Source organism: Trichoplusia ni, chromosome 6 (genome assembly GCF_003590095.1).
Source record: "Trichoplusia ni isolate ovarian cell line Hi5 chromosome 6, tn1, whole genome shotgun sequence".
NCBI classification, from domain to species: domain Eukaryota; kingdom Metazoa; phylum Arthropoda; class Insecta; order Lepidoptera; family Noctuidae; genus Trichoplusia; species Trichoplusia ni.
The window spans coordinates 9,862,571-9,876,463 of NC_039483.1; the positions used below are offsets into that span (position 1 = coordinate 9,862,571).

A 13,893-nucleotide genomic window follows, 5' to 3' on the forward strand; every position below is an offset into this window, starting at 1 on the left:
GTCACCTGAACCAAGACTGTCGAGTGAAGCGCGCGACACGCGACGTTGCCGCGCTGTGCGAGTAATCGCGGTTTATCGCTATCAACAAAAACCACGCAACAGAGCAAATTCTACACAAAATATTCTTCCAAACTCTTTAAACTTCAAAATATGCCACGTAGCTTGATCTTTAGTCACTTTGGTAGGCATTATTTTGATTGCCGTGACCACTGGTATTTCTCATAAAACTGCCATTGCACACACCGGTAGGTGTATACGTCATACGTGCATTTTTCTTGATTACTGGCTCAAAGATAAGATACCGTTGTGTAATAAACGAATTTATCAATGAATCATTCAACAAGTTATGCTTATATCTGCAAAACGATTTAATTAATAAATATCAGCAGATATCAATAGGTACCTAGAAAGGCTAACTAACAAAGACAATCTAACTTTATCGTACTTAGTTATTTTTTTTTCCTTTCTTATGACCTTAACTCGTATATATACATGTTATTCTTAACTGATTTAATGAGTTTCGTTTTTATTTATAATTCCGAAATAAAGTTTAAGAATAAACAAGACAGATAAAATATCAGTGTCAATTTGACGCATTCATAATATTTTTCTAAAAGCTTTCTAAGAGACATCTGGATCTTAACCTAGAAACTGAAACAGATTATAGAGAACAAAGATTTGTACAGGCAGCGCCATCTAGTGTTTAGTCGAGAAACTGTGGTTTATACGTTACGATTATGTTCGTCACGAAATTAACAGATGTCGCTGTGTGTCGCATTTCTCACAATGTTTCCTTTGATGAAGAGTATGAAGACTGCAAATCACGGAATAGAAAAGTAGAATCTATATTTTTGATTTTGTTTTGTGAATGATTTGAATCGTTAAACTTATGTTTTTTCAGTACTTTGTAAATATGTGGATATTTAATTTTTTTTTATTTACAGCACAAACTAATGCAATTTATAATTTATTGCTCTTGAGCCTTTCATGATGTCGCTTTTGATTTTGCTTTTGCCGTAAATGAACTCTGACAGGAGCACATACTAAAAGCTACAGGAATCAGTAGCTTAGTATTAAGGTAAATATGTAGGTTCCTAGGTAGTTAAGGAGGTATTTCCTCAATTGATAAACCTTTTACGCTACTGTCGCAATCATAGTTTTTGTAATGTTAAGGAACTATAAGATTGCTGTATCTTTGGAAGATATCGTAAAGATCCACACATCTTCTAGAACTGATTAAGTATACATTTGTGGTTCGAACCCTATGGCGTAGCTATCGCGGATGCTTGACTATAATATATTCAGAACCAACTAGAGACTATGAACAAGGTACCAGGATCGGGGAAGCAGGTAGGTGGTATAGAGAATAGGACAGACATTAAAAGACCTGAATCATCTTCACATTTTATTTAGAGACATCGGTATAAAATATATGAGATATAAAACAGCACAGTCGTGATAAATTAAAATATATCATAATATACGATAATATAAAACACGTCAATACGTTAAAATCAACATTAAAGTGTAAGATTTTTATTAAGACGTGGGATAATCGCGCGAGGCCAGTTTAAGGGAAACCATAATAATTAAAATGTTCCTTCTTACGAACATAACTGACCCCAAAAATCAAAACAGAAATAGAATTTAACAAAATTAATTTAAATGGTATTTGGACAATAGGCATAGAATTAAATATTTTATTCACTGTGATATTATTAAAGTTTATAAAATTTTTCATTCGACAATCGAAAAATCTGCCGTAAACGACGGAAGTATAGAAAAATTATACAAACGTTTTATATTGATTTTTAAAATTTATATTTTATTTTAATTCTTACAATTATTTTATCACAGTGAATAGAGCTTAGGTGTGGGGATTAAAAGTGTAGGGATTCAGGAGTAAACCCCTAAAGTGGGGTCTAGTCGAGAACAGATATATGCCGTGTCATAACAACGGATATGGTTACATTAATTACATATGTATGTTAATGATAATATATTGTTATACCCTAGACACTAACTAACCAATATGTCACAATGTTACATGTTTATAATACGGCCATTAATAGAAACATACAAAGCTTGCGGAATGTCTCATACGATGCGCGGACGCCGAAGGAAACTAGAGGGACTGCGACCAGTCCGAGTACACCTCTACATACTGAACATTATATATAGCATAGCATTCTCTATCTATGGCGTAATAAATACTTTAATAAAGATATAAAAGTACTATCAAAATAATAACCTAATTCTCTAAATAAATCCGTGACGGATACATAATTGTAATGAACTAAACACAATTAATTAATTACGTATTTTCTGTTGACGGTCATTCTGCAATCTGTTAACAAATTATCGCTTCTTAAGAAGATCAGAACTCATCAACTAAGCTGGTCTCATTAAATTTGCAGAATAAACAGAAACATAACGTTCTGTATTTTAAATCACCTTTCAAATCTCAATTCCCGATAATTAATAATATGAAGCTTATCATTAAAATAAATGTTACAATTTTTCTATTAAATTCATATGGTCAGACCACGTTAACTTTGGCACGGCAATTTATTTAACCAAATGGCTAATAGCTTAACGGAATTTATAAATATATAAAATTTTATAACAACTATAATTCGGCTATGATTAATGAATGTTTTGATCGAGCAAAATGCTTCGGATTATCAACTTGAGTTTCTTCGTCGATCGTATTGTTAAGGAAATACAGTATTTCTTTTCAAATATGGGTGTATTTTCAAAAGACGATGGTTTACACGTTATTAAAGGACTATAAACATTTTGTCGATCAAATACGATAAGCGTGTAATAAATAAATATTTTTTGGCAACATTTCTAATGCGGAAATTAGACGCCAAAGCTAAGAATGTAGATTTAAAATAATATAATATCTTTAAGACTATAATTACCAGTTATATTACAATACACTAATTTGTTCTTATTCTAACACATTGACGAACGTAATAATATCATTTTATATGGAATATTTTGTGAGGACGACTGGCGTGCACTATACCACGTACCAGGGTATCATAGAGTAAGGGCTCTTTAAGGATGATCATCCAAATTTCGTTTATTCAGCAGATAGCTTTAGTGAGGCTCATGTCAAAGATTTATCTTCCTTACCCACTGGTCCCCTGGTACCTTCACCCAGAAGAGTTCGCCAGTCGGTCCCACAACTTAATTAAATAAACATTCAGTAAACATTGATACCAGTACAACACACAATGTCTTCATAATAACTACTAATCAAATAATAAGTAACAATACTCCACCACATTCAAAGTACTTTCGATGTTCAGGAGAAACAGTACTTGTGCTCAAGTGACGTCAGCTCATACATTTTATATGTTACAGACTCGAAACCAACTGACATGACATTTGTAAGTCATGTATACGAACCGGTTAAAAACAGCGTAAGAACTGTATACTCAAAGCCGACACAAAAATGTATGAATCGAGTTTTTCATACATACAGCTAACATTTTACACATTACCCCGTAAACAGGTGACATTTCTAAAGTCGTAACTTCTGAAGGTACGATTCACGTGACTTATCGAAAAGAAATTTCATTTTACTCATTAGAGACAATGTTTCAAAGGATTACGACAACAGTAATGTCACTTATCTAGGACGGCCGATGTCCTACAATCCTAAATAATACGAGTATCATTAGAAATAAAATAATACTTAACAACTAAACACTTTTGAGAAAATGATTGAGTTAATCAACATGGCTTTCCTTTAAAATTAATTAGCATTCACAATCCAATTACATACATGTTTTAACTGGACCAGACATTGGACCCCAAGATGGCAATGAATTCAAACCTTGATAATTGAAAGAAAGCAAAACAGGTTGTGTAAATGGTTACCAAACTATTACACGGCAGAAGGGAAATCAACAGAACCAATTGAACAATGATTTCATTGAAATTTATTTTAGAACACTCTTTTCAGTCTCTTAGGGTAAAAATTTCAAGGTTTCTCTAAATTATCGAAACAAACATATTAAGTCCCTAATGAGATACGGTGAAGTGACATGAGTATGATTCCACAATCCACACTAACTATACTGATATTACATTTACATGATACATTGGTCTATTATATATCCTCGTTAATCATAGAACATCGATACACAACATCAAATGTATAATATACGAACAGCTATTGAATTGATATTGTTTTAATATTCATTATAATGATTAAAATGTTATGTAATTGTTAATCTACTAAGATACAATCGATCTTAATTGAAGAAAGGACATCCTTTAAAGGTGATGTCTACACATAGTTCGTGTCTACAAGTGTCACAAGAATTTTAAGAAGAGAAGTAAAAGAATAGTTGAGAAATATCCATTGATGATGTTATATTAATGAAGGAGATAAGGTATAACGCTAGTCAGTTTTGTAAATTACTGGAAGATATTTTTAAAATCGTTATGTCTTGCTTGGGTACGGGTATGGCACTGTTGTACACGTGAACATAAGTAGCATTGTGAGCGAGGCCCGGCGGGCCCCAGTGCAGCTCTAGAGTGACTACAGTGAGGTGCGAGGGGCTCTTACCAAAGGTTCACTAGTCTCAATTCGATTCTAAGCTCCGTTATCCTACCTGCATGCATTAGAGACAACTATATAAATAGTACATGGTCATACATCATGTGTTGTATATAGTTATAAATTCTATTTAAGTAAATGTTTATTAAAAACCCAGCTTTATTTGTTCAATTAATTAAATCCTCTTTGTTCGGACGGTAAGGCTTTAGAATGTTTAATTGTTAATTTAAACCGATTGCTTTTATTCAGAAATTTTGTTTATAGGGTCACTAAAAATAAATGTTTTACAAGAGTAATACGATAATTTTGAGTTCAGGTTGTAAATTTTTCAAAAATATATTACTTAGAAATGATAAATAGTTTCAATCTATAATTTTGACGAATCATAAAAAATGAAGCAAGTAAACGTTTTTCAAAATTAAATGTTTTGGTGATGGCTACGTGAGAGTAAATGGTAGGTCCTAATATAAATGATATGTGACTAACATTGTATATATATTATTAAATACAAAAGACAATAATTATGTAGACACATTACAAAATATGTACAAGATAAATTACATTTAGGGGATACGTGACGACAGACTGGAAGTAATACTTAAACAACGTTAATGAGGAAAAGTTGGCGAATGTACAATAATGCGTTGAAACTTGATAATACAGTGAGCCTCGCATTACAGCCGCGGACCACCGAACAGAGTGACTTCGAAACACTTTACAAATTCATTCTTTATAGACGTTTACACTCGTAGATCTAGGTACATGTAATTAAGTAACGTTTAGTACTCTACTTAACTCTAGGTGGTAAATGATGTCAGAGCAAAATAAACCGCGTAGTTTCCAATGTAATTGTAAAGATATAACACTTTCGTGTTGTTGTATTGTAACGGTTTGTTTGACGTCAGCGCGCCGCCAACTCAACTGTACAGACTATTTTGAAAACGCGACTGTTAAGTACATGCGGCGTAGAACACGCTTAACTAATTAATTAAGTTACTTTTATGAAAACTAAATTAAAGTACGACTTCATATTTATACTTGGAGATGTAAACACAAAGTTCTGACTTGCTTGAAAATCTGAACACAGTTTTAAACTGACTGCCGATAAACTGGATACAGATAGTAATCATTGATGGCGAAGTAGACAAGCGTCTTCAGTACAGACACAGATATATCGAGTGAACAACCAACACTGGCGCGACATCAGCGTGTATAGGAGTGGTGATGTGACACACACGCCTCTCACGAGCGACGGTACACGGTTAACGCTTAAGTTACGTAACTAGTGGTCGGGCTTAGCTTAGGTGTCGCTGGTGGCTGACGGCTGCTTGATGAGGTCCACGTCACGGCCCACGCTGGCCTGCGCCTTCAGCTTCGGCTTGTGCTCCTTGTCTGCAGGCTTGTGCTCATGTCCTGCCTTCTCGTGCACTTTATGCTCGTGTCCCTTCTGCTCGTGCCCTTTCTGCTCGTGGCCGGCCTTGTGGTCGTGCCCCTTATGCTCGTGGTGCCCGCCCTTGTGGTCATGGCCGCTCTCCACCACGCTCACTCCGTTCTTGTGGGTCGTCGGCTCTGGGTCCTCTTCGTTTTCCTGGCGGAATTTCCGATTGTACCAGTGCAGGCAAATGCATCTGAAAATTTATATTTTAAGATTAATGTTTACGTCAATATGATACATTTGCTGGACACTAATTAAATATCACGTTTAGAACCGCGTTAAGTTCACGTAGTACAACGTTTAACGAAACCAAAAATAGGGTTGGGTCACGGTTCTTTTATGTGTCATACTTTATTTGGTCTAAATTATTTATACGAAACAATTATGTTATAATCAATGCGAGTAAAAATAGGCATGATTATAAGTTAATTTCCACGCGGTTGCTTCGTTGTTTGGCAGTGAATAAATAGTTCACCTTAGATCAATCAAATTAACCCAACCAAATTGCAAACCTCTATGGCTTGCAATTTTAATAATAATTCGATGTCCGATATATCCTTTCATAAATGATGATCTTATAAAACTTGCCAAAAACACCGTAAAGACACGAACACGTCCCATCAATCACATAAATGTCAGGGCGTTTCTGATACCAGGCAAACATGAAAAGAAAGTGTTTCAAACGAACGACACTGTAATAACTTTCTTATCTTTAGAACCTTTCCTGGAACGGACGGAAAATTTTCAGGAACTACCAAATTCGTTTTGGGAATATGGCTTACGACTCAGTAGATAAAAAATGTACACAATAGCGACAAAATATTTAAAACGCTTACCAATCAAAGATATGAAACTAATATACGAAAGTACATTCTCAATTAGAAATTGCCTACTAAAAGGAAGGACATAAGCCTCTTCTAAATCATGTTTACCTGGTACCAGTATCGCAGTAGAAATAAAACCGTTGCTACTCCGATGTATTTTATTTCCTAATTGGTCGGGTTGGTTTATCGTTAATTAATCTAAGTGAACACAATTTACTTGAGATCCCTTCAGTGTAAAACGTTTGGGGAAAATAAAGTTAACTGCGTTTTCATCGAAATAGATACTTTAATTTGTTCAACGAATTGCAAAAAAAAAGTTATTTTTTAAAACTTCATTATAAATTGCCATTTGATTATTAGTTTCTATGAATCAAAGAGCTTTTCCTAGAAACATTTATTAACTTTATTAAAGCGATCGATATCACAACCTTTAAATGTCAACTGTTAAAACATAATCAATTAACAATGACGTGGTTATTCCTAGTATTAGGGCTTTGGTTTACCACGGTTAATTGCAACGTTCACTCAACCTTGAACTTTGTATTACTGAAATAAATTAAATTGAAAAGATGACTATTAACAGAAATGTGACATAATTACGAGCTTGATGCCTTCTACATCAACTTGCTTTATAGCATTTAATTGTATGAACAATCTTCTAATTCTGTGAGCCTAGTACTCACCGTAGAACAGCTCCAAGTACACCTGCCCCTACCAGCGCGGCGCCAGCTCCCATCAGATAATAGCGATGCTGAGCAGCCTCCGCCCCCGGCGACAGCTGCACCAGCCCCACCACCAACACCACTATCCCTAGCAGCAGGGAACCCACCACCGCGTGCAGGGCTGCCACCTGCGCATACTATCAACATTTGAAAAATACTTTAAGGGCTAGTGTTGAAACATTCAGCTCCTCTATATTTAACACCGAAACACGTTTGGATAGAAGAAGGAAGGATAGAGCAGTACCTTTAAGTAAAGAGAATATTTATACAGATCATACTGAATGTGCTTGTTAAACACTCCTTAGATCAGTAGCATAATCCATATAAATATCTCTATCTATAAGAAAGACAAGGATGACTGAGACACAACACACAAGAGAGGGATGACATCATGCAGGGTGTTAGTTACCTTGTTAGTTGTTAGTGCACTTAGTATCACGCGGCAAAATTCTGCCGCGTTCATCGCTGGCGACAGAGGTTCAAAAGAACCCGTATTATAAAAGCCTCTAATGTCCTTTTTACCCAACTGCGTCAGAAAGAGAGTAACGGTATTTCTTGAACAAATCTTCTTTTCTTCAACAACAGTCTAGCCTTATCCTAAAGCTATAATTAACTTATGAGATGAAATTGAATGTAATGCTTAAAGTAGTACTACTGAGTGATTAATCTCTGGAGGGCTATTCAAAGTTTTATCTGGTTCAAATAATGATGATAAATGAGCCAACTAAGTTAAACGACATATTGTTGGATGTGGCATTCAAAAACGAAATGTCCCTGCTATTAACATATGATTTACCAACTATAAACTACGTTAAGGATATGTGGGAAGAAAATGGGACGACAATAATTGGTTTTCCGTCTACGGTAACTAACTTTTGGTGGCTTATCACCTATTTCATGATGACAGTTTTTTTTTGTATCGTCGTATTGTTAGTTTAGTCACATCTCAAAACCTCGTTACAGCGTCATACACTGCGTGACCTCGTAGCGAGTGAATTTGAAACAACGATCGGAGTTTACTGTGTTAGCAAGTTTAGACAGTCTATATCGGAGAATGTTTGGAGGCAATGTGAAGCATGCACTGCTGGGCGATGGTTTATGGTAATATAAGAGAGAGCCCACCTTCCCGCAGACGTAGAGCTCGTTTCTCAGGCGGTGGTGGTCGGGCGAGGGCGTGGCCTCGGTGTCGGGCGCGCGCCCCAGCTGCAGCGGCAGCTGCGACGGCCGCCGCCCCCCTCCACCCCTCTTCTCCGCGCGACGTCTCTCATGGCGAACAGCCACCGCTGGCATAGCACCAATCATCTTCGCTGTACAACAACAACCCTTCACCAGCAGGAAGGAGGCCCATGTTTAGAAGTTAAACTTTTAAACACGGGCCTCCTCCATGTTTGTGGGCACATATAACATAGTTATCAAACATCAGCTCTCATGCACATAAACGTCTTTGTCTCAACTGCGGTAAGCTTAACATTGGGACCTCACAGTAAGCCAGTTACTCACACATCAGCACCTACTCCACACAGAATTACTTTTGAAGTCCTGTTTCATGATACCCTGTTATATAGAGGTCATTGAAATGGAAAGCTCATCGATAAGCGTAAACTGTTTATGAGGATCGTGAATGAATTGTTATGAGAAGTGGAGAAGCAATGCACGATAAATACTGATCAACATGATACATGGAATGTACGATGGAGTAGTATGAGTATAATTATGGTAGTTTCAGAGTGATCCTATGTCCTGGCACAGTCTACTGTAAGTCAATGACAAAAATTGATCGAAATTGCATGTAACCTCTTTCAAATGCTGATAACATCAAAGTGTCACTGACGTGCAGTCGACTATACTTCAGTTTCTCAACATAAATCAACTAAAAGGACGTAAATCTGTTTATTTACGTTTAGTAGAAAGGATGGGCGCTCGGGGCATACAATACTGATACGCCTTTTGATGTATTGTTCCCCTGACAACATCGTAACTAGGACGAAAATTCAATGGAAATTTCTATATTATATGAAGCACCTACCGTGCAGCGTTCTTACACCGACTTTCTTAAGGCACATACTTCTACTCCAACGACTAACGATTAGTTATTAATAACACAACCAGCAAAGCTTTCAAAACTCTTACATCAAACAGCCACGCAAACTTTCGCAATGTTTTTATTATTAGGAAAACGTATAACATCGACAACTTTCTCCCCTTAGTTTCAGAAGGGGTTGTATTCGATTTCCAAACCCTTTATGGGCGGATTTTTTCTATTTACTTCAATAGCATGAGGCTTATGCAACCTTTTTACTTTAACTCTTTTGCGGGTCGGCGTTCTATTACATTTATTTTTATTTAAAAAATATATTTATCAGAGCTTTTGAAATTCGAATACAACTCCTTCTCTAAAATAATCGTTAATGACACTTACACCGTTGATTATCCCTTGGCTGTAGTAACGACTGGAGCATATCTGTAACAAACAATTTGATATGAAAAGACTTCAGGGTACCAAACAGTAAAGTCGAGCGTCTCGTAAAAATTATCAATAAAACTCGCTTTACGATGCACGGATGTAATGTAGCATAAATTCTCTTTATTGTGCAACGGAAAAATAATAATATATGGGCAATTGAAATAAGACTTGTACCGTAAGTGATATTGTTAGTAGTAACCTTGTGACATAAAACTTCTGCATTTCTGATGATTGCACTGTCATTGTTCTTAAGCTTTACGTAAGATTTTTAATATTCTGTGATACCTAGAATTGTATTGTATTGTGATCCAAATGACCGAAGCACACTTTGGTCTTTTTTTTAACTTAGTCAAAACTTCTATCGAATCAACGTTAACCGTATTTTTAGTACCAGGATATTAGGAAGCAAAGGATTTACAACCGTTCCCAGATCTAAGTAAAATAAACGAAATGTTTTCCTTGTTTCTCAGCTAGTTCGATTATATTTTGAGTTCGATCGTGTGCTCGTGATGTTTGTTTCCGTACTGCGTTGTTCCTTGAAGCGAATTCACAATATTACAGAATTGTACTTACAAGGAAAATCGTATTTTGTGCAGTAAACCAAACACGATTTTCAATTTTGTTGATTTTACAGATAAAGATAGAAATAATACGTGATATTAGATAGTGTTAGAGATAGTCCGAACTATTTCTATTTTTTTTTATTTGAGGAGGAATTTGAGGGTAACAATTTGGAGGTATTGAAAAAGTCGATGTTATTATCATTATCAGCCATAAATAGCCTACTGCTGGGCAAAAGCCTGAGTTTATTGACATTCGGGTAATCATAAAGTTCAGGATGGTAATCTTGATTTCAGCATATGTATTTTTGTATTACATAAACAATGTGTTTGTTTGGTATTCCACGAACGTAAACAAACAATTTCCTTTTACAATATAAACCGGAGTACTAAATCATCGAAGGCTCGCAACTCTTTAGCGAGTTCCTGTTCATATTTATTATCGTAAACTAATCGATGGGGGCAATTAGCACGCTTCCTGTTCGCCTCACAGCCCGAAATAGAATGAGCAAGGTACCAGGGCACCAGAAAAGCTAGCGACATTAGAGAAAATTGCTGGAAAATGGGTCAAGTCACGTACAACAAGATCCTACTATATTTATGTTTTTTGAAATGTTAGATGTTTATGTTCCCCCGGTTGAAAATATTTGTGATCGAGTCCTCGCTATGGATAAATGAGTCGCCGTTTTTCTTTCGTGTGATGTGCTTAGTCATAAGATGTGTAAGATGAACCAACAAGTCTATGACCAAAACCTCAAGATACTTCTATTTTTTTTAACTTTCTTGCGTTCCTTATGAAGCTAATGTACACTCTGCTTACATGACTATCGAATGGCGTGATAATATTCATCCAATTGTGGAATAAAAGTTGTTACTTCACCCGCGAGTCATTTCTTACGCGCATGTGATATTTATCGTGACATCCCAACATAAATAATGTGGTTTAACATGACATGGCAGAACATGTTTAGGGCTTCAGAAATTGTAAGTGGCTGATAGATATGAGTAGATACTTTAAACATAAAGAAGTTAGAGAAATACTTTTATTCTACTTTCTAGAAATGAATCGTACTTAAAATTATGTTTTTTGTGACGGTTTTTTTTTCGGTTATAACGGTTTATTTATGCGTATAATGGATATCGGGATAGCCCTACTGGTTTCAGACCTTACCGGAGTCGACACAATCATGACAATTAAAAAATAAATAATTAACAAAACAATTAATCGATTTCGGATATAAAACAACGCTCGCTTTCCATGTCATTCTATTCTAAGTAGCGCCATGGTTTGCTTTTAAAAGAATTAATTAATAACCGTACATGTTATTTATCTTCTTCTTCTAATATATAAAATTCCCGTGTCACGATGTTAGTTACCGTACTCTTCGGAAACGGTTCGACTGATTTTTATGAAATTTTGTATACATATTAGATAGGTCTGAGAATAGGACAACATCTATTTTTGAAACCCCTAAGTGATAAGGGTTGCTCACACTAAATTTTTTTTTGTTTTGGACGTAATTTTTTGTTTTAGTTTTTTTTATGTGGCATTAAAAATACATACAGCTGAAAAAAAAAATATTAGGCAAAACAACGTTTGCTGGGTCAGCTAGTTACATTATAGAATGAGATGTGGGTGTCTGTGTATCTAGCCAATTCAGATATTTACAGTGTCTGCCAAAACGGGCTTACTCATATAGTCTATGAGCCATCATCTGTGAGTGGATGTATGTCCTGCACTGTATATCGGATTACTGAGCTTTTAGCGTTGCTAGGCAACCGCTTAGACTGGCGATCTGTCGCTAAGCGGTTACGAGCGCCTATTGCTTTTCGGTTATCTTACTACTGTCGCAGATAATACTGATTTGTCGAAATCAATGAATGGTACATTGATGATGATGATGTTAGGGCCTATGAGTAGTTATGTTAGCTTGACAATTATCTTTCTATGTACATCACACTACTGGGCATAGACTTTTTCCTTTATAAAGAATGTCTGAGCATTAATCCTCACACTAGCTCATTCGGCGTTTTAAGAATTCAGTATTTGGAATAAATAGATCCTTTACCTTTTATCAGTAGAGTAATACTATAATTTGAAGAGTACATATTCCTATAAAAAATCACCTAAAATCTAAGCACTTTAAAAGCGAAACTAATTGAAGTCAAAAAATATTCACCTAAAACTTAATGAAAGCCAATTTTCGGATATCACAAAAAAGCACATTACATCAGCTCTTCCCCTGTATATACGATATACCAATAATTGTCACAATATATACCTCACAATACGTTTGTTGGTAACCACTTGTGGGCCATTCATCAGCCGCCGCCTCGTTCCGCGCAGGATATTGACAGTTAAGCACAACCCTTCAGCGATGCCGTGATAATGCTGTATTTATGTCTACAGGGGACTTTCATAACAAATTATTGTATTGGGAAGTTTTGGGACGTCAGATATTGTTCTTTCTACTTATGTAGGCCATAAAAGGAAACAAACATTCTGCTTTTTGTACTTTTTCTTAGTTGTTTTATTATTCTATCGGTATTTGTTATCGTTATGTTAAGTTTTTATAGTAAGACATTAATTTGAATGCACATATCTCTACATTACTATTGTAGACAACTCTTTCTACACGAAATTATAGACCTATTAGAATTGAAAGGATAGCATGTAAAGTCAAACTTAGGCAACTCGCCAACTAATGAATTATTACTCTTGCCGACTAACTACACAATTAAAATTATGGTTTTCATTCATCTCAACCGGGTACGTTCAATACTTGAAGTACTTTTAGCAATTAGGCGTCTTGATTAAAAACTCGTAACGATTTGTATTCGAAACATTTTTTGTTGTAATAACAAATTACCTGAAATTGAAAAAGACAGACAGGAAGGACAAGAGGTTAAGAAGGAAAGGAGTCTTTGTACAAAGAGTAAATATTTAAAAGTTACCATACCAGGCAAGAATTTTGAGTTGAAACGTTACGACGTAGTCTTTAGAGGGCTTCAAGTTATTTCTATTTTTACCGTAGCTAGATAAGTAGGTATCAATGGAAAGAGAACAACAGAATTATCTGTATTATTCAATTCTTGCTTTACTCTCTCCTGGGTTTCTGGTGTTTGTTTAATTCTATGTTCTTCTATAGTGAAAAAAAAAATGTTTTTTTCTTATATTATTCCTTTAACCATAGTTCAATTATATATTTTTGTGCCGAAAAAAATAAAGAATAGCCAGCCATTGTCAAACTGTTTTATGAACAACGAAGTTACTTAACTGGCCAACCTTTCAGATACCAGGAAAACATA

At 35.4% G+C, this 13,893-nt stretch overlaps 1 protein-coding gene across 3 annotated transcripts in view; it reads right to left on the reverse strand.

The window, feature by feature from the left end:
- Positions 1–1,394: 1,394 nt before the first annotated feature.
- LOC113494840 overlaps positions 1,395–13,893 on the reverse strand; it is a 57,444-nt gene continuing 44,945 nt past the window's right edge. The window contains exons 2-5 of one of the 3 annotated variants that reach the window (XM_026873340.1): positions 9,980–10,021; positions 8,683–8,843; positions 7,522–7,697; positions 1,395–6,207 (exon numbers count right to left, since the gene is read on the reverse strand). In XM_026873340.1, coding sequence (XP_026729141.1) covers positions 5,880–6,207; positions 7,522–7,697; positions 8,683–8,843; positions 9,980–10,019 — 705 coding nt within the window. In that variant the 5' untranslated portion in view covers positions 10,020–10,021 and the 3' untranslated portion in view covers positions 1,395–5,879. Of the gene's footprint in view, positions 6,208–7,521; positions 7,698–8,682; positions 8,868–9,979; positions 10,022–13,893 lie in introns of all 3 variants that reach the window. The other 2 variants (XM_026873339.1, XM_026873338.1) reach the window with 2 other exon arrangements.